General features: G+C 37.0%; 1 protein-coding gene across 1 annotated transcript in view; it reads left to right on the forward strand.

Moving 5' to 3' along the window:
• The window catches only part of LRP1B (LDL receptor related protein 1B), a 924,684-nt gene that overhangs the window by 217,167 nt on the left and 681,073 nt on the right, over positions 1 to 26,444 (forward strand). Inside the window, exons 12-16 of the mRNA XM_059704885.1 lie at positions 604 to 744; positions 4,784 to 4,909; positions 11,908 to 12,024; positions 24,690 to 24,770; positions 25,926 to 26,093. Coding sequence (XP_059560868.1) covers positions 604 to 744; positions 4,784 to 4,909; positions 11,908 to 12,024; positions 24,690 to 24,770; positions 25,926 to 26,093 — 633 coding nt within the window. The remainder of the gene's footprint in view (positions 1 to 603; positions 745 to 4,783; positions 4,910 to 11,907; positions 12,025 to 24,689; positions 24,771 to 25,925; positions 26,094 to 26,444) is intronic.

Below are 26,444 nucleotides of genomic sequence, written 5' to 3' on the forward strand. Positions count from 1 at the left end.
CCAATTAACTGAATTCCTAACATTTGATTAAAGGACATGGAATATATGGAGAAAGGCGCTGCATAGAATTCCAATATATAACGAGATTGTTTTGATTAACTTAACACTTTCTTTAATACTTAAGCAGGCCTGAGTTTTTCTCCCACCTAGAGACCAACAAAATAAATGCAGTTATCAATGCTGTGTGCTATTGCCCATCATTGCACTTTCATTAATTGTGGGCATACTGATCTATAAGAGGGAGATGGTAAAAGGATTTGCTGGGCCTACTGTATAGGTTGTCATAGTGATCAATGGAGTTTATGAATGAAAGCCCTCTAAAAAATAAAACTAAAAACTCAACATAGAAACCCAACCAAATATAATGTGGTTTATTATTATTGTTGTTGTTGTTATTTTGGTAACCTTTAAACATTTTAGTAGGATAATTATTGTCAGAAAAACTTAATTTTTTCTCATTTCCAGAGATTGGTGTCACTACAATGCTAGCATGTTTTTATATTTTTCCATACAATAAAATGAATCAGTGTTTAGTTATTATAACATTTTAATGAATCAATAGAGCCAGTATTGTTCATACACCTTGGATTTTTTTTAACCTAGTTAATCCGGGAGAAGTATTACCCCACGTATGTAAAGCTGGAGAATTTCGTTGCAAGAACAGGCACTGCATCCAAGCTCGGTGGAAATGTGATGGTGATGATGACTGTCTGGACGGAAGTGATGAAGATTCAGAGAATTGCTGTATGTTCTCACTTAAGTAATATTAACTCTCTCTGACCCTTTAAGTGTGTGAACTATGAAAATCTAAAAAATGAATTTGATAATAATTGAACTGTTTGTTTTTTCTCAGTCATCCTTTGCATAGTTTTAAGGTGCTGGTTTTCTCATCCTGCCCCATCTTTAACATTATCATTTCAGTTGCCCCAGAAGTCCTCTCCTTTCCCATTTGCGCTGCGGCACCACCACACCACTGTCAGGATGTGGCTGTAAGAGACCCCTTCGGATCCCTGAATTAAAAGATGTGGAAAATCAATTTAAACTCCCTCAGGAAAGAATTACTGGTACAGAGGGTCATGAGCCACTCCACTGCTCCTTGGCAACTAAGCCTTGGAGGAGATCCAAGGAGACAGACATGGGTTTGCAGAATGTTATTCCCTAACTTGGCTGCCTCGGTACATGGTAGGAGACCCATATGGGGCACTCAGATACAAATGAAAGATTTGATTTTTCTCCTGTTTGGCTTATTTTTAGTTATCTGTTATTTGCTGCTATAGAAATAGTTTCATGTTTTTGTAGGGATAATGAAATGTCCACATACATAATAGGAAAACTCTTTGAGAAACACATTAAGTAATGTTTTGAGAATATACTAGTATTTGATTACAGTCACTACCTGAGTGGTTTTGAGAGATATAAAATATTTTTATATGAAGACAGAGAGGTATGTGCTGGACATATGCATCTTTGCTCTCTTGATTTAACTTAGATACATTTTTTAAAATTATGTTTGTTTCCTAATTTTAATTAAAGACATTTAAGTTAAAGACATTTCCAGGTTAAAGTGGCTGACCTAATTGTGAGTTAATTGTCAAATCTCCATTTTTATTTTTAATCAAGAATATAAAAATAAAGTTTTAAAATTTGTAGTTATGATTGAATAAAGTGGGTCTGAGCATTTATATCATGAAACTATCTGTGCTTTGGTACAAACCCCAAGAATATGGACTTTAAAATATATTTTCAAATTGTGCATAAATGCATAACACATAAACTGTCATTAACACAGGTAGCACTACTTACTTTTAATTTTCAAACATGGGTTTGACTGCAACATTATGCATTTCTTATTTTCAAACTCATTAATATTTATACTATAAAGTGTGAAACTACAAATAAAAAATTACCAATAATTGATACAATTAGCCAAATTTTTGGAGTGAAAGGAGCATTTTTTATGTAAGAGTACAAGGTGTGTTTTTTTTCCTACTTATTTTACACAGATGATGTATTATTGATTAAATTAACTGCCTCATTTCTTCTAAATCACTGTGTTTATTCATGGTTTTAATGAATACTCCTTATATATCAGCTCCCTAAGTAGTCAATGTCTGTTCAGAGTACAAATATTTCATCACAATATTCATGCGTTAGCCTTTAGTTCCATGCTTTAATTTATGAGATTGTTCTTTTCACCAACTCACAAAGAAACACTATTCCTTTTGAATATATTTGTACCATTAATTGTAGCATTAAAATTTCTTGTCAGTATTTTTCTCTTATTTTCATCATGTACGACCTCATCACCCAAGCATACATCATGGGCTTTTTCTGGAGTCTTTTAATTCATTCATGGTCCATATTAAATTTTATCAAAGAATCCTCTCTTTTTTACCCCTAGATAATTAATATTTTATCTTTACCTCCTCTCAACTTCACTGACTAAATTAGACTACTACTTAGATTAATTCAGTAAGTGCCCTGCTATTATTCCTACCAGAATCCCTCCTTAACTAAATCCCACTTTCCACACTACTTCCAGGGTGACAATTAAATATTGAAATCTAGCCCAAACTGGTTTGTCTCAGTGGATAGAGTGTCGGCCTGGAGACTGAGGGGTCCCAGGTTTGATTCCGGTCAAGGACATGTACCTTGGTTGTGTCACATCCCCATTGGGGATGTGCAGGAGGCAGCTGATCAATATTTCTCTCTCATCAATGTTTCTCACTCTCTCTCGCTCTCCCTTCCTTTCTGTAAAAAATCAATAAAATATAGTAAATAAATAAATAAATACCAAAATCTAGTCTTGATATTTCAGTAACAGTACATAATCAAGTTAAATTCTAAAATTCATTGACTTACATATAAGACACTTTATGTTATATCCTGTCTTTACATTTTTAGCCTTAAATGTCTTTCATGAATCCATTTAACCTCTTTGTCCTTACCAAGTTGAACTACAAGTAGATCTCTAAAAAAAGGTTATTTTCTCTCCTCTGTGACATTCATTACACTCTCTGTTTCCAGCAGTGGAATTCACCATCGTTTTCTATTTCTTTCATAGAGAAGTCCTTTTTGAACACCAAAATAATATCCTCTCAATATAACTCCGAGTTAAATATCTCTTATATATTCCTTTACTATGGTAGTTTCCACAGCTCAGTGCAATTGTATGCTTAGTTCTATGGTGCATCTAATAGGTGAATTTCTTCGTGAGGAGACACATTTTATTGTAGCATCTTTTTGAGTCTAACAAAGCATCTAGCACGTGGCTGAATAAGTGACTAAGTAAATGGGGCAACAACAAACTAAACATCTGTGGTCAACTTCCAGCAATACGGAGTAATCTCTAAATATTTCAGTGATTCTAAGCAGCATTTTATTTCTGGGGTTCCATGGTGAATATTCCAGAAATACATAATTTATTTCAGAGAATTATTTTAGATTTTAAATACTCATAAGCTTTGACCTTGAATTCCCAACTTGAACTCACAAAACTATGGATTATATTTGCCCTTCATTTTGAACTCTGATTTGCATCACTGATGAAAATTGCAAATTGCAAAGGTCACTGATCAAGAAGCTTCAATGAAATGCTTACGCATAATCTTAGTACTTTCAGATGTTGACCCTCTAATATATTGGATGACTTTTATTTTCATTTTATTTTGTTAAAGTCCCTGCAGTGAGTAGAAAATGGTAATATGATCAAATGCCAGACAACATAAAGCTTTTCCACCTTTTAAAAAAATAAACATGAATAGAAACTTTCTAAAAAGTGATAAAATCACTTTATCACCAAAGCTACATTAAAGAAAAAGTGTTTAGAAACTGGCTGGAAAGGCATATATTTGCTTTGCAACAGCATGGTAAAACAGCTATTTTTTAAATTCTAAGTATAAGGAATGCCAAAATTTATTTTTATTATACAGAGTACAAATACTAGGCTTTTAAAAAATTACTTCAAAAAGGATGTTGAAGTTTTAAAACAAATACTAAAGAGCATGCCAATTCAGTTAGGAATTTAGCCTCCTGAATGCAGAAAAAGAATCACATTAGGTTAACTTTGAGATAGCCCCCTGTTGTGCTTAGATATTGGATGCTAAATCCTCAGCTTTCTACAGCTTCCCTTCTGAGGATTGGTCTTGTCCTCAGTATATTCTGTGGTTGCATGTTTGTTTGTACTAGGGAAGGAAACTCATAGTGATCCATTTTGCTATTAAAATCATGCAGGACCTCATATTTAGCCAATTCTAGGTCCCAACTGATGCTTTTAATTTTGTCCTTTTTCTTCCAGATGTTGTACAAAGCATGACAAAAATAGGCTTATTTAATATTTCAAGAACTACTTGAGTTAATGTGTGGTTTTAAAAAAGTATTTTTACCTATGATTAAATTATTTGATGCATATTTCCTATACTTCACATTAAAATTTGAGGTTGGTAAAAAAAAAAATCTGAAATTTAGTTACCTGTTGTGTTAAAGGATGGAAAACCAAAGGCAGTGATATAGTTGGTTTGAGTGAAGACATGAAAAATATATTTACTTTTATATGAGATGTAATAAATTGATGTCTTCTACTAAATTATTATATTTTAAAAGAGCCTTGAATAGTAATATTTTGATAAATATGAGACACTGAATGAAAGAAGCTATTACTTTACTGTACTTTAATATTGCAATTACTATAATCTTTCCATAATTATGGCTTAAAATAGTCATAATTTTATCCAATTTCATGTCATTAAACTTTCTTCTCCTCTCCCTCCAACCTCTGCCCCAGCCAATCATAGCTGTCCTGATGATCAATTTAAATGTAAGAACAATCGCTGTATTCCCAAGAGATGGCTTTGTGATGGAGCTAATGATTGTGGGAGCAATGAAGACGAATCCAATCAAACTTGCGCAGGTAATCATGTGCTGGGCTATATACATAAATCTCTTCCAAAGTTAATCTCCATAAAAATTCAGGTCAATGCCTTCAACTACAGTGAACTTTCCTAATGTCGTGTTCTGATTATTGGGATAGTAAATGAATCCAACACTTAATTCCATAAAACCTAGATTACCAATGATATTTTAGTTAATCTTTGGGCATGACTCTGCTCTCAAAGTAATTTGGCACTTTCTTTACCCATATGGGTTGACTGGTGATACACTAGTTAGGCAAGACTCATCCCTGCTAAATCTTACTTGGCCTGGGAGGTTGAGGTTTGTTAGCATCCTGGGATGTAGGCCACTCACAAGGATAACTTTTTTTTAACATTGAAAAAATAATTTATGTATTTTATTTATTCTGCTATAGAATTCCTCTGTGAATAGTTTCTGTTCTTGGCACATTATTTATGTAGGTTAGGATTTTTTTTCCCCATGAAGTCCTGCCATCACTAAGCCTATTTATATTTCCATATAATGTATCCCATTGTAATAAATCTTTGAATCCCTAGCCAGATTCTTGAGGAATAGGAATCTACAATTTGTGATACAGGTTACAACGGAGTGGCAGAAAGGTCCCTATTAGTCAGATAAATGATGAAAAATGATACTGACTAGCAGCAGCCTCGTGATAAACGATGAAAAAAAGGTAGTGCATTTGATGCTTCATATTGATATGATCAGTAAAAACTGTTTTTTCAATCATTACACACAGCAACATCAAAACATATCAACCACCTCACCCCCTCTTTTTGCCAAAATAAGCATTACTAAATAATAACTATAGTATATTAGTGAAAACTCATGAGGAAGCATATAAAGAAAAGACCCAGAGGTCAAAAAGCCTTGTTTTGAACTCTGGTTTTTTCCTTAGAAAGACTTGTACCTCTCTGCACTTCAATTTACTCATATATTTATTTTAGTTCTATAAGGACTCTGACTTAAAAAGAAATTGTTTCCAAAGAGCTTTTTACTCTGTACTAAATAACGACATGATAAGAACAAAACAGTACCATTCCATAATCCTCACCTCCATCTTATTTTCAGTTTTTTTCCATAGGGACCTATTTGCTGCGGATCCATGGGCTAGTTATTCTGTTGCTCCTTGGTTAAAAGCTTAGTCTAATATTTTAGAGTAACTGATCATTTTCAAGATATTTTGTGTGTCTTATAAGGTTACAAAAGACATTCTTGAAACTTGTCCTCTAGAGACTCGTCCCAGGCTCCTGCCTTCAAGCCCATTAATTTCATAGATGGAGGCATGAGAGAAGGGACTTGTCTTAACTCACATCATTTAGAGTTTACGGAAAAATCAATCCATGAATTCTTTCTCCAAGACCATTGCTCCTTTTATCAAATGATATCAATCTGAGGATTAGCTAGAATTTTAGGTATGGTCAATTTAACTTTGGCCTGGTAGCCTTTTATTATAATTACAGTGAAACATCTTTCTAAGCCAGTGCAATTATTGTTCTCTTAAGGTTCAGATTCAAATCACAGTCTGTTATTACATCCTAAACAGATAGATTTGCTTTCACCTTAAAATAAGAGGTATTGCTAACTCTATTCATAATGTCATGTCTCCTTTATTTCGTTAGATTTTTAAAATATATTTTTATTGAGTTCAGAGAGGAAGGGGGAGGAAGGGAGGGAGGGAGGAGAGAGGAGAGAGAGAGAGTTAGAGAGAGAGAGGGATCAATGATGAGATAAAGTCATAGATTGATTTCCCACTGCATGCCAACTGGGGATCAAGCCTGCAACCTAGGCATGTGCCCTGACTAGGAATTGAACTGTTATCTAGTTCATAGGTTGAAGCTCAACCACTGAGGCATACTGGCCAGACCTATTTGATTTTTTAAATCCTCTTGTTTCTACATGATTTTCAAAGGAGTATTTTGGGTTAACTATGTATAGTAGTAAAAGTGAAAATTCTGCGTATGATAGCATATGCAGCAATCAATTCTAATTAGTAAGATTTCTAAGACTTTCTAGGCCTTTAATGTACAAGGAAATAGCACACAACTTGCTTACACCTCAAGTGCCAGTTTAAGTGATGGCCATACTTTAAGTACCGCCTCTCAGTACTAGGCTTTCTTGTCAGTATATTCATGATAGGCATTTTGATCACTGTACACCTCAAGAAATTGAATAAAAAAAATAATGAGAAAAATAAATGTACCTTTTATCTTTGAAAACTAAGTATGTTGTCTTGTTACAATGTATTTCCTTTTTGTTTTACGAAAATAAATAGGTCACATTGCTCATAATATTGGGAAAATGCTAAATTCAATAGATACTTTCCCTGGCTGAGTCATTTCTATATAGTTCTCAGTATAGGTATATACACAGACATGTATCCTAGATAAAGGATTTCCCATAGGGGGATTATTTTGTAATTGAATCCACTGTACTGTAGCCATTAGCATTGTGACTACTTTATATCTAAAGGAAAATCCTTTCCTACAAGAAACTAATTTCCTATTTTGTTCCTTTGGGACTTCTGCCTCAGAAATCTATTAATTCAATAAATATTTACCATGACACTGGAGAAAGGATGAAAAAAAAAAATACACAATACTTTTCCTTAAGAAGCTAAGAGTGAAGATGGCGAGATTGACATGTAAACAGGTGTTTCTAATGCAGTATTCACGGCACTAAATTAAACCACATGGGAGCACATTAGAGCAACTAATGTAGTCTTTGGATGTCTTTCTTGGAAGGCTTTCTCAAGGAGGTGAGGTCCAAGTTAGGTCTTTAAAAACACATAAGAATAATGCCTAAATAACAATGCAGGCCATTTAATTAGGAAAAAGAAGTTTGATAAAACCAAGCATTGCCAAGATTGTGGGTAAAAAAGGAACTGTCGTACACTCTTGGTGATTTTCTACATTGGAAGTCAGTTTAGCCAAATCCAATAAATGTGAAGATATGCATGCCTTCATCTGTCATTCCAAAACTAGGTTAATAGTCTAAGACCTATGCACAAGGAAGCATGAATAAAATTTCCACTCCTCTAATGATGGCAATACTGAAAACATAAAAACAACTCAAATGCTCATTACAGGAGAATGTATAGATGTATTGTGTTATATCCCCATAGTGGAATGATATTCATAATTAAAATTAATAAACTAGAACTCAAATATCAATAGTAATGAATTTCAAAAACACTTAAAAAAATGAATGAGTTGCCAAATATAAATAAATACCATTTCAATGAAGTATAAAAATGCAAAACAATTTTATATGTGCTTATTGACATATAAATTGGGTAAGAATAGGACTTTTAAAAGTATGTCTAGGGAAAAAAGAGAAATTAAGAATAGCCATAACCTCTAGAAAGAAAGAAAGAGATTGCATGTGATAGAAAATGATTACCTAGGCGACTTCAAGAGTAACTGTAATTTTCCCCTTAAATAAAATAAATAATCTGTAGCGAGTATAGAAAAATATTATATTAAGATTTGATATAACCGTATAATGGCAAACAGGTATTACTGATTATGTCCTGTATTTTTTCAGGTGATAGAAATATTTTATTAGAAAAGTAAAAGGTTGATCAGCATAGATGGAAGAGGGTGAAGTGAAACAAGGATAGAGGGTTGGAGAGTGTGCCTGGAAGAGGAACCAGCACAGACACAGTGGGAAGAAAAAAGCTAACAGTCAGGACCCAGTTAGTTGTTGTCCCTCAACACACACACAAAAGTTTGTCTACTTATGAGGGAGACCCAGAATCCAAAGACGAGAAGTTGTTAGATTTGAAATTCTTTTCCCCCCCATAGTAACCATGAAGAACCTTGGATTCAATCCTATGCAATTTCAGACCAGCATTTTCCCACAGTATAGAACTCTGGTTAGATTACATAATATCTGTTCTCCTTACATCCACCTCAAATTTTGAATGAATTAAAACTGGACAGATGTAGTTGCATTAAGAAAATCTGATGTAGTAAAAAATCAGACTTTGTTATATGAGATAAACAGCATTTTGATATAACAGGTTTTGTTTAAACAGAATGATCTGATTAAAATACAGCAAAGGTAAGGATTAAGAATAATGTGTTAAATTCTGTTCTCCTCCCTCCTTATTGCGCCTTTGCATTGTGGGATTTCTCACTGTTACATGGGTGCATAAGAAGCATAATTAGTGATGAGGAGACAAAATTCACGTTGTGACAATGAATTTCTGGTTCTCTGCTAGATAAACAATTCCGCTGAGGAGGTGTAAATTTCCTCTTCATTAGAGCAGCATTTGCCGCAAAATTAGAGTCTTCTGGGGCAGCCCTGCTAATCTCACCTCCAAACTAACTTAGATATGATGGGAACAAAAACGGAAAAGTGCAGGTTGTGTCTTCTTGTTACAAATCAAGTGGTTAGAAAGTGCTAATTTAGTCAATATGATTATATCATAAAGGCAGACAGTACCTGTAGATTTAGGCAATGAAACGTCTTTCTCATCTGAAATCAGTTCACTTTTCTCAGTAAACTAAACAGCTCATTTTCTCTAAGATTAGAACAGACAATAAATTCATATATTTTCAGGGCACACGATCTTTCAATGATAAGCCAGTAAATACGCTGCAGTAATAGTTTATAGCAGTTTTTCAAGCTTCAGAGTTAATGAGGTGACACCAGGCTCTTAGGAATTCTTCCTCATTGTCCTTTCTCATCCCCATAGCATTCCTAACAAAAGAAAGGTTTGCCAGAATTAAACCTGAAGGACCAGGAGAGAATACAGGGGCATAAGATCCTCAAATAAAAGAAGATTGCATTAGAAAGTTTAATATATTCTTACCATGGATCAATTAGAACTTAATAGAGATAAAATCTGATCATATATTTTTCTTTAAAGCAAGAAAACAACAAATAATTAAAAATGAAATAGGTAGGGGATTAAAAAGCAAAAGAGAGATGTAGGAAAGAAAAAGTGGAGAAAGCAAGCAAAAAAGAGGTAGGGAGGGAGAGAGGAAGAAATAAAAGAGGGAAGGGAGGTAGTGGAACAATGGGAGGAAGGAGGAAAGAGGGAAGAGAGGAGGACTTGAGAAGAGGGAGCTCCCATTACATTTATCTTAACACTAGAAAGTTAAAAAGTATCTACTGCAACCAGAGAACAATACAAAGATGTGTAAAACATTTTTAATCTTTTTCATACCTCTATGCCCTCCCCTTACCACCAAGTAAACTAATGCCAACATCTTCCTTTTTCTCTAAGCTAAGACAAATATATACATGTGTTTTTTTCAAGTAGGCATATTTAAATTAAAATTGCCTAGGGACTTTGTTGATTTAATCTAAATGTTGGAATGATTTAATAGAAGATCTGTATTATTGGCCAAATGAGACAACATAGAAATGTTTAATCCCACTTGAAATTCAACATTGCAAACTTCAGAAGCATACATGCTTGTTGGGATACTGAAAATTTATTAGTATGAAGCAATCAGTATGTAAAAAGGGAAAAATCTGATATTATATCAAATATTTGATTCAGGACCCTTATCCACATAAGCAAAGAAAATATATATAATATAATATATTTTCTGATATTTCTACATATAGACACTGAGAACAGAAATGGTATATCCAATATCCAATCCAATATATCAAATCAAGCCAGTAATTTTTTTAATTTGTTTTTCTCTAGGAATCTTTAAAGTATTCACTAACAAAGGATATACATCTCTAGATTGCAGGTATACTTTGCTTAAAAGGAAATAACTAGGGTATGACTTTAAGAAATTATTTTAAATGATCTCTGAAAACCAGATTTTAGAAACCCATTTTAGAAATGCATTTTAGAAACCCATTTTAGTGTGTTGGGATGACTTGGCTTTGAGCCACTCTATTTTATACCAATAATTAGTACCTAAGTTGACACTGTGTTGTGGAGAGAAAGAAACACATCCTTATGATTCTGCAGCCCAGGAAACAAGAGGAAATGTACATGTAATCTAAATAATGTTCTCTCATCATAGCCGCAAAGCCCCATAACTGAATTGCTCCTCATCTGTCCTGTCTTCATCTAACCCCAATACTAATAAGTTTAAGTACATCCTTCCCAACATTTTCATCTGTTTTCTCTGGTCCAATAAAAAGAAATAATGGATGAGATACTGTTAATCAGAATGATACTAGTATATTTGTGGCTTAGAAGGACAAAAGAAAAAAAAAAAAGAAAAAGCAAATAAAATCCTTAATGTAACAACCTAAGGCCTTGGGAAAGAGGGATGCTATCTAGGCTTTTGTGCTTTCAAATGTTGACCTGATTGTAGGAGAAAAGGGTGATCAAACTCCTTGTAGAACATAACCTCTTCATGGAATAGTTTTAAATACCTGCCTTAGGCAAACGTAGAAAGCAAAGTTCCGTGTGTGTGTTCATTGAAACCCTCAAGAAAGCCCAAAGCACCATTAATTAATATACTAGTACTTTGATTAAAAGATTATACATTTTTATATAACTGTACTGAAAAGAGAGTCAAAAAAATCCATCTTAGGTCTAAATGTATGTTTCAAATATATATTCTGAATTCTTGCTGTCTGCATGTTGGACCACGTAAAGATCAAGAAATAAATGCATTAAAGATATTAGCAGAAAAGGATAATTCTGGCCCTCTGGTTAGAAACTAGATATAAACTAGATATCCTGAGATAGTTTTCAAATCCTTCCTCCTACGTTACTGCAAAAGTTTCCTTGGTTTATTGGTAAATGCTCAGCAACATTCTTTTCTTTTTTAAATTAAAAGTTGGATGAAATTTAATGCAACCAAATATTCATAAGAACGTGGACTTTAGAGAAGAAAAGCAAGCTAGCATTGTCAAAAATTAAATAAAAATTTACTTTCAAAATATTTTATCTAATATGGCTATATAATATCTTACTAGTATATGTGAAAGGGATATTGAATGATGTATCTTTAATGTTGTTTAAAACTTCTCTAAATTTATTCTTTGCAAATTAATTGACCATCATAGCCAGAACATGCCAGGTGGACCAGTTTTCTTGTGGCAACGGGCGCTGCATTCCCAGAGCATGGCTGTGTGACAGGGAAGATGACTGTGGTGATAAGACAGATGAAATGGCATCTTGTGGTAAGTTGTGGGTGAACATGGTATTAGTAGATCCTGGGTCAGATGGAAGATTCTATCACTATAATCTCTCCTAAAAGGCTATTCATGTCTTTATAAATCAGCAAGCCTTTTGGGTCTAAATATATCTTTCAAGATAACTTCAGAATATAACTATTCATGGGGCAGTACCATTTCCTAGGCTAAAACAAATAGATCCAACATAGCCAACAATTGTTGTTTGTCGATTTATTGATAATAGCCATTCTGAGAGGTGTAAAGTGATATCTCGTTGTGGTTTTTACTTGCATTTCTCTGACAATTAGTGATGCTGAACATCTTCTTACAGGTCTCTTGGCATTCTGTCTGTCCTCTTTGAAGAAGTGTCTATTCTGATCCCCTGTCTATTTTTTAATTGCACTGTTTGGTTGTTTTTGTGTGTTGAATTGTGTGAGTTCTTTATAAATGTTGTATATTAACCCCTTGTCAGATCTGTCATTGGGTGAATATGTTCTCCCATTCAGGAGGTAGTCTTTTCATGTAGTTGACGGTTTCCTTTGCTGCGTAAAAACAGTTTCCACAGATGAAGTTACATTTATTTATTTTTAATCTTATGTCCTATACCCAAGGAAAAAAACATATTGCTAAGAGAAATATCAGAGTTTACTGCCTATGTTTTCTTCTAGGAATTTTATGATTTCAAGTCCTACATTTTTTAAGTCTTTAATCTATTTTTAGTTTATTCTAGTATATGGTTTAAGAGAGTGGTCTAATTTCAACTTTTTGCATGTATCTGTTCAATTTTCCCAGCACCATTTATTTAAGAAATCATCTTCACCCTATTGTATGCTCTTGTCTTCTTTGACATATATTAATTGACCATTTAGGCATCAGTTTCTTTTGTGGCTCTCTATTCTGTTCCATTGTCTGTTTACATGCCAGTACGATGCTGTTTTGCCTATTATGGCCTTGTAGTAGTATAGTTTGATATCAGGTGGCAAGATACCTCTAACTTTTCTCTTCTTTCTCAGGTTGCTATAGCTCAGGTGTCCTCAAACTATGGCCCGCGGGCCACATGCAAATACAAATATTCTATTTGTTCCAGTTTTGTTTTTTTACTTCAAAATAAGATATGTGCAGTGTGCATAGGAATTTGTTCATAGTTTTTTTTTAAACTATAGTCTGGCCCTCCAATGGCCTGAGGGACAGTGAACTGGCCCCCTGTTTAAAAAGTTTGAGGACCCCTGCTACAGCTATTTGAAATTTTTTGTGGATCCATATATATTTTTGGAAGTTTTATCCTAGTTCTCTGAAATACACCATGGGTATCTTGATAGAAATTGCATTGAATCTATAGATTGCTTTAGGTAATATGGACATTTTAATAATGTTAATTCTTCCTATCCATGAGCATGACATATTCATTCATGTATTTGTATCATCTTCAATTTTTTTCTTCAGTGTCCTAGGAATTTTCCAAATACAAGTCTTTTACCTCCTGGATTAAATTTATTCTTCGATATTTTATCTTTTTTCTATGAGTTTATTATTGGTATATAAAAATGAAACCAATTTCTGAATATTTTGTATCCTGCTGCTTTGCTTAATTCATGTATTAGTTTTAATAGTGCTTTGGTGGAATCTTTAGGGTTCTCTATATACCGTATCATGGCATCTGCAAATAAAGACAATTTTCCTTCTTCCTTTCTGATTTGGATGCTCTTTATTTCTTCTTGCCTGAGTACAGTGGCTAGGACTTCTAATACTGTACTGAATAAGAGCAGTAAAAGTGGACTTCACTGTTTGTTCCTGATTTAAGAATTACAATTTTTGCTTTGCCATGTTGAGTGAGATGTTAGCTGTGGATTTGTATTATATGGCCTTTGATATGTTATGTTCCAATTATTTCCGCAAGTTGGAAAAGCTAAATAATTAAAAATTATGAACCTTGAGGATTTATTGCCCTTGTTTTCAACATGATTTCTTGAATTGTAAACTTATATAACTTATTTTTTTTTTAATAATGGCTGTGTGCTTAACAACTGACTCATAGAATCCTTGAAAATCTAAAAATCCGCTCTTGCAAGCTAGTACAAAATACCTTCAGTGCACCACTGGTTATGAACACATTATGAAATTCAGTTGTCCCATATTTGCTTTTAAAATGTAGCCAAATTTTATAAAGTGTATCTTTCACACAGAAAGAACATTGAAGCTCGGTGGAGGACTGGAGGAATGTCCAGTGAGGGTAATAAAAGCAGCATCTCTGACCTCCTCTCTGAATTTACAACTCCATCATCCCCAGCAAGCATTTCTTAGAGCAGCAGAATAATCTAGAGTCCCTCACCCAGTTCTACTTTCCCTTGGTCCCCAGTGGGAACCAAGGGCCCGTGGTCATCGAGGCCATCAGTGACGTCCGAGTGAGTCACTGCATCACCAGGTAATGAGGTCTCAGAGCTACAGGGATAGCTTCTCCGACCCAACCATTTTGTCACAGCAACACAATGACACAGACTCTGGATGACGGCCCTGGGTTTATAAACGTTGTTCTTAAATAACTGGATAAGTCAACGAGAGAATGAATGGTTGAGGGACAGCTGGAGAATGGTCTGCCTGTGTTCTTGAAGGGCTGGCTGTCTTCAAGGCATCGTAAAACCCTCTCCCGACAGGCTGTGGAAACGTAGTCATGACCCTTTCGCTGAGCAATTATAAACATCCTTCTGGGGAAAAACGGACCTAGCAATTAGAACTGCGGGTATAGATTTGAACCAACTACTCACCTAGGTTTGCTGTCATCATGTTTTCTTCTTGTTGTTTATCAGGAGATTTCTAAAAGCCTGTGCTAAAATACAGGTATACTCTTCTGTTGCATTTTCATGATATATACTTATGGAAACATTATATCAGCAAAAAAAAAAAAAGTAGAGTTAATTTGCCATGTCTTGTTTTTATTTTATTCATGAGCAAACAGTGTATTTATAAATGCTGACAAAATGTTTTAACACGTTTATCCTAGAATTATTGTCAGAGATATACCTAAATTTCACCTCTCTACAGTTTCCAAATTTTCACTGATTTTTGAAATTAGGGCGATTTACTTTCCTTTTAACAGTCTTTATCAGTCTTGTCTTCCTCTTATGCCAAAATGACTGTCAATATTCAGAGATCAAAAATGTTTGATACTTTATTATTTGATAAGTTGTCTTACTATGAAGATAATTTTTCTATTTACTTTGATTGAAAGCCTTGTTTTTCACTCTCCAACATGACAATAATTATTTTCATTAAAAAAAAGAGATGTAAACCAAAGAAACAGAAGCTCTTTACCCTGCCTTTGTCCTGCAGTTTTATGCTTTGTGTCCCAGATGGTCGTGTTCTGTTCTTCCCACACCTTTATATTTAAATGTTGTTATTTTTGTTTAAAAGTGGTGTAAAGGCTCCTGTTAGGTTGTCTTCTTAGTATTCTTGTAGGTATGTGACCTGCTATTGCATCTAACTTTTTACAGAGGGCTTTTGTACATACCTGACTAGGCTTTGTCTGTAGAAAAGTGGGCAGTGAAGCAGACCCTGGCAAAGTATATTGAAAGCCACAGCAGAAATTATTAAAAACAACTTCTAGTTCCTTGATCTAAGTCAGCATTTCCCTAACCTCTTGCTTGAGGATAGTAATCGCCTAATGTGCTTGTTACTAACAAAGATACCCCAGTTCTAATGCTCTTCCCCCAAATATTCCAATTCAGGTCTTAGATTGAGTTCAGGAATCTGTGTTTTGAGAACAACACCTCATGTGATTTTTACCCTAAACCAGTGGTTTTCAACCACCATTTTTGAGGGTGTGGCAGTCAATTAGCATATTCCATCCTTATTGGCTGTGAGCACCACCATCTTTGAGGGCGGGGCAGTCAATTAGCATATTCCCTCTTTATTCCATAGGCTCATTCTTATGTCAGCTTGATATAGTAGGCAGTTAGGCAGATATGAGCCGAGTAGGAACAAAAAGCAGGAACAGATGGTCACCAGGGCAGCGAGCCCCAGGTGCCCAGCAATGAGAAAACAGGGGGAACAAGTATTGTAAGGTGGGACCTTGCCCCCAGGGTGACCTTTCCTCCCCTAGCACATCATGTGGTTTAAAACCCTGGCCTTTCATATTGCTGCTCATGTGGTTTTACCCTCCCCTGGAATTTCCTCTCCTGACATGTAGCTGGTCCTATGGCAGACCCCTGTAGGGTAGAACAAGGAGACCAAAGAATAACCCTCATGTAACTCCCATGCAGGTCCTTATCTGACCACTCCCTTAAGCATTAAGTCAGTGGTTCTCAACCTTCTGGCCCTTTAAATACAGTTCCTCATGTTGTGACCCAACCATAAAATTATTTTTGTTGCTACTTCATAACTGTCATGTAAATATCTGATATGCAGAATGGTCTTAGGCGACCCCTGTGAAAGGGTTGTTTGACTGCCAAAGGGGTCATGACCCACAGGTTGAGAACCGCTGCCCTAAACCAAGACCATACAATTTAAACTCTGTGATTTCAACATTCCCTACCAATTAGTATTAGACCTGCTGCAAGCTCATTACCATAAACATGATGGCTTTAACAACGAGGTTTTACTCTTACCTACCTGGAGTACAGAAAGCCAAAACCAAGCTGTCAGCAGGGCCTGCTCTGAAAGCACTAGGGGAGAATCCTCTTATGGGGAAAAACGGACTATCCTGCAAACAGCCATGTGCTCCTCACCAAGGCTGGCCAGGCACTCCAGCGGGGACCCTCACCCTGAAGGGAGTGTGGCCTGTCTGAAAACGGCTCTCAGCCCTTCACCCAGGCTGGCCAGGCACTCCAGCGGGGACCCTCACCCTGAAGGGGGTGTGGCCAGTCTGAAAACGGCCCTCAGCCCCTCACCCAGGCTGGCCAGGCACCTCAGAGGGACCCCCACCCTGATCTGGGACACCCTTCAGGGCAAACCAACCGGCCCCCACCAATGCACCAGGCCTCCATGCTATATAATAATCCTATATAGTAAAAGGGTAATATGCAAATTGACCCTAACAGCAGAATGACTGGGAATGACTGGTCACTATGACACACACTAACCACCACGGGGCAGACGCTCAATGCAGGAGCTGCCCCCTGGTGGTCAGTGCGCTCCCACAGGGGGAGCTCTGTTCAGCCACAAGCCAGGCTGCTGGCTGCCAGCACAGCGGTGGTGGCAGGAACCTCTCCTGCCTTCTCAGCAGCACTAAGGATGTCCAACTGAAACTTAGGCCTGCTCCCCGCTGGCAAGTGGCCATCCCCCGAGGGCTCGCAGGCTGCCAGAGGGATTTCTGAGTGCCAGCTTAGGCCCAGTCCCCTGGGGAGTGGGCCTAAGCCAGTAGGTGGTCATCCCCTGAGGGGTCCCAGACTGTGAAAGGGCACAGGCCGGGCTTAGGTATTCTCCTGAGTGCACAAACTTTTGTGCACCAGGCCTCTAGTGTATATATAAATGTATATATATACATATGTGTATATATATGCAAATCGGAATAAGATAATATAATATGTGTAAAATCTAGGTATTATATATCTAGTTATACATGAGAGATGTTTAGGAAACATTTATATCAGAATGTGAATGGAAATCAAAAATAGTACTGGGGACAAGGAATCTCAAAACATAACATTTGCACTAAAAGTCAACATGTAGTGTGTAAGTAATTTGATAAAAATTATTCTTAATGATAATGTACTGATTTTAATGGGTAAAAATATAGTTTAGCATTTCTCCTTAGTCTGCCATATTGCAAGAACTACTCACTCTTTTTTCCTAACACTTCTATTAGTCTCATTCTACATCAGCCATGGGCAAACTACGGCCCATGGGCCGGATCCGGCCCATTTGAAATGAATAAAGCTAAAAAAAAAAAAAAAAAGACCGTACCCTTTTATGTAATGATGTTTACTTTGAATTTATATTAGTTCACACAAACACTCCATCCATGCTTTTGTTCCGGCCCTCTGGTCCAATTTAAGAACCCATTGTGGCCCTCAAGTCAAAAAGTTTGCCCACCCCTGTTCTATATCCTCTCTGGGGTGTTTTTTTTGTTTGTTTTTTAATTTCAAGGCTTTATTACATATAATACTCATTGTTTGTTATTTTTAATAATGATTATTTCCAAAAATGTTACTACTTTCTTACACCTTATTTCAACCATTCTGAAATTCTTGCAGTTTTTGAAACTTTTTATATACCCTGACTTCTGGGCCTTCAGGAATGCCATCTTTCTGGAATATCCTAAAAGCACTCCTTCCTCTCCTGTTTATCTGACTTAACTTGAGTATATCATTTATATCAGCTCACATACACTTCTTCTGGGTTACAATATCTAAGATTAGGTGCTTCTGTTATTGTTGTTTCAATAATACCTTATACTGCCTATATCATAATATATAAATATATTGAAATCACTTGTTTAATTATAATAAACTAGAGGCCCGGTGCACAAAAATTTGTGCACTCGGGGGGGAGGGGTCCCTCAGCACGGCCTGTGCCCTCTCGCAGTCTGGGACCCCTCGGGAGATAATGACCTGCTGGCTTAGGCCTGCTCCCGGGTGGCAGAGGGCAGGCCCAATCCCTACGTGCAGCCCCTGGTCGGGCTCAGAGCAGGCCCGATTGGGGAGTTGGGGTGCCGCCCCCTGTCATGCACAGAGCAGGGCGGATTGGGAGGTTGCGATGCCACACTCAGTCACGCTCAGGGTAGGGCCGATTGGGGGTTCAGGGCACCACCCCCTGTCACACTCAAGGCAAGGTAAATGGGGAGGTTGCGGCGCCACCCCCTGTCACGCACAGAGCAGGGCTAATCAGGGGGTTGAGGAGCTCCCCCCGTCACTCACAGAGTAGGGCCGTTAGGGGAGTTGGGGCACCGACCCCTGTCACACACAGAGCAGGGCCGATCAGGGGGTTGGGGTGCTGCTACTGTCACACTCAGGACAAGGCCAATGGGGAGGTTATGGCTCTACCCCATCACACACAGAGCAGGGCCCGTGGGGTGGGGGTTGGGGCGCCGCCCTCTATCACCCATAGAGCAGGGCTGATGAGGGTGGTGGGGTGCCACCACTCTCACACTCAGGGCAGGGCCAATGGGGAGGTTATGGCTCTACCCCGTCACACACAGAGCAGGGCCGATCAGGGGGTTGGGGCACTGCCCCCTGTCACACACAGAGCAGGGCCGATCAGGGGGTTGGTGAGCTCCCCCTATCATGCACAGAGCAGGGCTGATCAGGGGGTTGGGGAGCTTTCCCCTGTCCTGAACAGAGCAGGGCGGATAGGGAGGTTGTGGCCCCGCCCCCTGTCACACACAAAGCCGCAGGGCAATCAAGGGGTTTGGGCGCTGCCCCCTGTTACACTGATCCTGGTGCTGGGAGGCATATTACCCTTTTACTATATAGGATAGAGGCCTGGTGCATGGGTGGGGGCTGGCTGGTTTGCCCTGAAGGGTGTCCTGGATCAGGGTGGGGGTCCCCACTGGGGTGCATGGTCAGTCTGGATGAGGGGATGATGGCTGTTTGTAGCTGGTCACACACCCTTCAGGGTGGGGGTCTCCACTGGGGTGCCTGGCCAGTCTGGGTGAGGGGCTGAGGGCTGTTTTCAGGCTGGCGGGTGACTGAAGCTCCCAACTGCTCCTTTTTTTCTTTTTTTTTTTTATTATGGGCCAGCTTTAGCTTTGAGGCTTGGCTCCAGCTCTTAGGCCTCCGCTGCTGAAAGCAGGTTTCTGGCCTTTGTTTACCTTCTGTATTTGAAACAATGCTGCGATCCTGCTGGCTGAAGCCCGGCGACTAAAGCAGGTTTCTGGGGTTTTGTTTAGCTTCTATATTTGTAACATAGTTGCTTAGAATTGCAGCTCAGAGGCCGGCAGCGGCAGGCAGGTAACATTGGGGTCCTCTGTCACTGAAGCAAGCAAGCCTCATGTTCACTTTAAGCTGCCGGGCTGCCGGCCGCCATCTTGGCTGGCAGTTAATTTGCATATTGCCCTGATTAGCCAATGGGAAGGGTAGCGGTTGTACGCTAATTACCATGTTTCTCTTTTATTAGATAGGATGCTTTTACCTACCAGACTTTAAGCACTCTGAGAAATGAGTGTTGAACATTGTATTCCCTGTGCCTAATACTACTCATTCATTCATTCTTTCTCGGTGATGTATCTCTAAAAATTAGGACTCTATCTGCTGTAAAGTTCTCAAAATATTTTGAATGAATAAAAGTTTGAAGTAGCTTTTCACTCTATTTTACAGAATAGGAATCTGGAGTTAGAGATGTTAAGCACCTGCTCAAGGTCACAAATTAATCTACATATATAAAAGCCTAAGCGAAAATCTGATCCTTTGACCATTGAACTGGTAGCTATGATGTACACTGACCACCAGGGGGCAGACGCTCAATGCAGAAGATGCCAAGCTGCAGTGACTTGGCAGCTGTGGTTCTCTGGTGATGCACCCAGAACCAGAGAGGAGGGAGCCCAATTTTGGAGTGTATCACCCAAGAACCAGCCTCTCGTAATCCTGGACCCCTTGGGGGATGTCAGAGAGCTGGTTTTGGCCTGATCCCCACAGTCCAGGCCAGGGGATCCCACTGGTGCAGGAATCCATGCATCAGGCCTCTAGTTAGTAATAAGGCCAGAATTTGAATTTATGTTTGCCTAATTAACAAAGCCTATATTCTCTATATACAACATTATATAAGATGTATAAAATGAGGCTTTATGTAACAATGAAAGAGCAGAAAAATGAGGACAATTTGTGGTACACTGTTCTCTTATGATTTTTTTCCAAAATTAATGTAATTATTGAATTTTTAAAGTGTGTCCTGTGTAAGTACCAAGAATTAACAGCCACAACTAGTATCAGTAACAAGAAATGTTATATATATTTTCTCAAAAACTATATTCCTATAACCCGTATAATTTTAAAAGGTGTTATTTCCTATAGCTATATTTAATTACATATTACATAGGTAAAAATCAGAATTAGATTTAATGGAAGGGATAAGCCATAGAAAGAATTAAATTTTTCACCTTTTTCAAAAATATTCTATCTTTTTTTTTAAGACTGTATTATCAGCATGGTATATTGAAGAAATAATGTATGTTGGATCAGTCAGATTTCACTCTGACACTTACTGTTTACACAATGTATCCTCAGGCACGTTACACTGTTTTCTTTTACAAAATGGGGTTAGCAATAACAATTCCTGGGCTGTTGGTTAGAATGTAGGAAATACTTACATGTGGCTAGCCTAGTACATCATACTCAATACTAAATAATAATACATAATATATTATAGTCTCTTTCAGGTTTACACTCTTCTAGCCCAGGAGCACAGTAATGTTCCTACCTTACTATTTATTTTAACTTGAATTTCCACATACTTAATCATGAAGGTCAAATTCACATATATAGAATGTGAACTAATATTTTCAAACCTATGAAAACTGGATTTTGAGACTTCAGTAATAAGTTACTTAGAAATATCTATTTTGTGGTCAAGGAGGAAGAAAACGAAAGAAAATTCTTAGGGCTTAAATGAGCTGAGACAGGAAAGAAACATAAACTGGATCTGAAAACTACCTCATTGGGAAACATTCTTCTAAGCTTTGTATACTGGATAAATATAAGCACTATACCAACCATGATTGCCCTTGAGAGAGAGTGAAAATTGTTGTAATTTACATAATAGCAAACATCTAACCTGGCAATAAATTTTAAGTGAAAGATTTAATAGATAAATTGAGCACACTACCTGCAAAAATAGAAGAATTTTAACAGTCCATTAATCCATAATTTTGATGAGGTTGAAGTAACTACAGAAATAAAATTTCTTGCTGTAATTGTAATGTGATAAAATGTAAGCCATTTTAGTTCATAATTTTTTCTTTTTTCAGAGTAAATCGGGTAATCTTTTCAAGTGTCCTGCAATTTGTGGCCCAAGGAAGATCAAAAGTTAAATTATATTTATGTAAAATCAAGAAATAAAATATCATTTATAACATTAAAACCTTTGCCTAATACTACATAAAAATTCATAATGGTATTTTATTAGAACAAGGATCCAGAAAAAAAATGAAATATTTAGATACGATTTTCAACTTTTAAATTAATGCTAATACAGAAGGACAAGGGCAATGTTAAGATTATTTTAAGAACTTTGGTTTTGTTTTATTTTTAGGGGTAAATATATTATCATTAGACACCATTTCTCTATCTCCACCAGGTACTAGGGTAGAATATGGAAGAATTATAGATACAGTATTTTCCACCACAGTGAAAAATTAGGTGCCCTATAGTTAAATTTTCTGATGACCCTAGATTTAATTTTTGATGGAACTCTTTATAAATAGTATGGCACATTTGACTACACTAATAAACAGAGAAGAGCCAAATATAACTTTAACATTTCTTTGTTAACAAGTGTTTTTTATTGTTTTTTGTGTTTTTTTTCTAAAATTCAGTTATTGTATTCTATTGGAATGCTGTGATAATCCCAGGAGTTATTCAGGTGATGAACCTTGGTTTGGTTTTTTTGTTTGTTTTTTTGTTTTGTTTTGTTTTTGGGGGGAGGAGTTTGCTGTGTTAATGGCTTTTTGGCTGTTGTGCATTTTTCAATGAGGATTCTCCTGACTTCTTGGTCTTTTGATCTTAGAGGATCAAGAGATCATGTTACAAACCAAGAATCTGTAACCAGATAAGCTTTGTGATTTACCAAAGGTCACACTGCTTTGACAACAAAACAGGAATAAAACATTAGTAATTTATTTCCTTACACGTGTCCCTTCAGTTAATGCCTTTGTTCTTTTTAGTGACTTGCCCTTTGAGCTTCCAAGTTTTTTTCTTTATATAATTTCACTCTGGGTCCTATAAACAAATTCAGACTATGAGGTTACCAGGAGAAATGATGTAACTCAGTATTATGTAAAAAAAAATAAATCAGAAATGATATGCAATTATTTAAAAACATATTATACACATATATGTTTCTCATGACCACTGTGGGTAGAAGGGGTATGACTCATTTTGTTAAAGATTGAAGATACAACAGATTTTAGATTATCTTATTCATTTTGTAGGGTGTTTGTTTACCCTTTGGGAGTTAATTTTCAGGTTTCTTTTTACTTTTTTTTTAGAATTAGAACCTAAGAAATTCAAAAAAAAAATCTTAAAGGTCAAATAGAAAATATTCTAACCAGTAAAATACCCACCAAATATCAGAAATTTCCAAATGCTGGGGCAGTTTTTTTCTTGTAAAGCTTGTGATATTGGTTTATACACTTCTAAGTTTACAGGAGAGAGACTTAAAAATGTGTATTAGCCAGTTATACAGGCAGTCCTCAGTTTATGTCGGACTCGATGTACATCGTTTCATGGTTATGTCGCCATCTCCCATTTATTTATATAAAAAAAAAGTTCTGTCATTTCGACGTATGTACATATACGCTTTATGTTTTTTATTATTTAACACAAGTAAAGGTCAGGAATTGTTATCTTTATTTTAAATGTTTTTTACTGTTTTCACTTCATTACTGCTGTGTCTGTGCTCCATGTGAGTGACGTAGGTGCTTATGTAGGTGGGTTTCCACTTACAGCAAAAGTCACGTTATGTCGCGCTGTAGGAACGGATCTCCGACGTAACCCGGGGACCTACTGTAGATGCAAAATCATGTGAAGTTGCTTTTTTTGAAAATTAGATTTCATCATCTCTTAGAGTCTGCATATAGTTGTTTACTCATTGAACCATGATTTGTAGATACTAGTAGACTTTGTTGCATGTCTACTGTTCAGCTTCTAAACATTAGATATACTTATCAAAGGGAGAAAACATATTTGGGCAACACTCATGTTGATTCTTGAAACATAAATGTAAGTTTTCATTATCTTGTCAGTTAACAAACAAAAACTCTCTTAGAAGTATTGATTAAATCACATGTTGGGCATTTTCATTTTTCTTGCCAATACTTTTTATTTTTATGTCAGAAGATTTGTTGGTTTGCTGTATGATATAGTCTATCCTTTGATATAGCCTTACATCTCTATATATCAGCGATTGCCTCCTTCTTACATCTATCTTTAAATAACACTTAGGCTCTAATCATACTTTTCAGTATTCAAAAAGTTAAATTTATTCTAAAATTTATATAACAACTAAACTAATTTTATTGAGTTGCTTTGTTTTGTTTTTACTTTCAACTTATGTTTTTACTTTCAACTCTCAGAGGCAAAGTTAGATTTAACTCTCCTACTTTGGCTCTCTGTATTCAGAAAAGGCCTTTTTTTCTTTTAAAACATCTGCACATGACTTTGTAGCACTGGAGCATAGAGCTTCATCCAGCTGTTTCTGTCTGAGAGGAGGCTGAGTCCCTTGGTGCAGACAGCTGACCTCTATTCCTTTTACTCGCAATACCGTGAATCCCAAAAGTCCTTCATTAGATGATTCTCCTTGGTTTTCAGTCACTGGAAAGTGCTCATTTAAAAGATGTTAAAAGTACTTGTACCCTTATGTCCTCAAGAAGTCACTGTCACTATATGTGTTTATCTGATGTTTCCTCTGTATCGTTTGTGGAAAAATAGGAGTGGAGCTCTGATTAAATCAGCAAATGAGATACCGATGAAGTCAAGCACAGTCTATATCATCTTTCCTATTGGATGTGTTTATATCTTTCACAGAATTCCCAACTTGTGAGCCACTAACTCAATTTATATGCAAAAGTGGAAGATGCATCAGCAGCAAATGGCACTGCGACTCTGGCAAGTACCGAATGTTCACTGTGCTGCACTGATTTGAATGGGGGCCTGGCTGTCTGGGCTGCTTCGCCTCCTTCTGAACGGTTTGCAGAGAGGCATGCAGAGTCAAGCACAGTGGCGGGAATGAGTGGTGAGAGGGCAGCTGGTACACGGAAAGGGATTAGCATTAAGGACAAAGGAGCTCACTATCTGTCCCAGGGGGCTGTGATAGGCATTAGTTTTCAGTTACTATGCCAGACACAGTCTAAGTCTACAAACAAGAAGTAAAAAGGGGACAACTGAAGAAATGACCTGGACAAATCAGGTCCCCAAGGTATATATGAAAAATGCTCTGTAACCCAGGATGGAGCAGTGTATAAATTCTTATATAATTATCCAGATGGTCTCAATTCTGTCACCTTGCTTTTTTATGTTCAAATGATGTGGGGTTTTTCTTATACTCATTTGTATTATCACCCTAAATTATGCCAAATACAGATAAATGAATTAAATATAATCGATGCATTCCCAGCTATTGATTTCAATGTAACCTGTTTTCACTTTATATTTCTCTCCCTTCCCTTTTGTAATAGTTGTTAATAAAAAATATAAATCATTGCTAATGTAGTGTACAACAATTTCCCAGTGTAAATACACACCTAGGAGCTAGTGAGGGGATGGGAGGTGGGGTGAGGGTTACACAGTGGCCCTCAGGTTGGAGAATGGGGAATGAGGGATTGAATGGAAGATATAAATTATGATGCATGGATATGGTAGTCAAAATAATAACTTTCCACAATAATTATGTTGCTAACTATATCATTTCATGAAATTCTTACAGTCACCATTGTTGTCCCACTTCATAATTATATCATGCTGCTTAGATTTATTCAGTAAGTGGTTGATCAGTTCTGAGTGAAATAGAAATTAAGATTCAATATTCAAAGTCAGGATTTTTTCCTCTTAATTTAGTAGTTGTATCAAATCTTAAGTGAAGCAATATAAAACAGAAAATAATTTCCCACTGTTCATGGGAACTGCTGACCACTGATTTGGTGTGCCTTTTTCAATAACAAAACAAAACTCTGAGGGGAAAAAAGCATTTAGATATTTCATAATAAAACGTCTCTCCCTGGGTCAGTTTTCACTGGGTTTGTTTACATTGACGTTTCTCTCCAGATGATGACTGTGGGGACGGGAGTGATGAAGTCGGCTGTGTTCACTCTTGCCTTGATCATCAGTTCAGATGTTCCAGCGGCAGATGCATCCCAGGCCATTGGGCCTGCGATGGTGACAATGACTGTGGAGACTTCAGTGATGAAACCCAAAGCAATTGTACCAAGGAAGGTTAGTCATTTTATGAATCTATGCAATCTCATTCTTAAGTTATATCATATTTGGAGTATTTCAGAATGAATATTATGTAAAAACTAGTGACCTGGTGCATGGATTCGTGTACATTGAAAGGAAATTAATTAGAAGGTGCTGGCAGGGTGGGACTGGGGTCCATAGCCTGGCCTGCAGGGATCGGGCTGAAATCAGCTCTCTGACATCCCCCGAGGGGTCCCTGAGTGCAAGAGGGCACTCTGCAAAGTTGCTGTCAAACAGGGTGTGGACTGCAAACGCAAGTGTGCAATAAACCAGATTCAGGGCTGACAGTGCCCCAGCAACAACCTAACCCATGGCTAAAGGTGGAGT

The sequence above is a fragment of the Myotis daubentonii genome, chromosome 7 (genome assembly GCF_963259705.1).
Source record: "Myotis daubentonii chromosome 7, mMyoDau2.1, whole genome shotgun sequence".
NCBI classification, from domain to species: Eukaryota; Metazoa; Chordata; class Mammalia; order Chiroptera; family Vespertilionidae; genus Myotis; species Myotis daubentonii.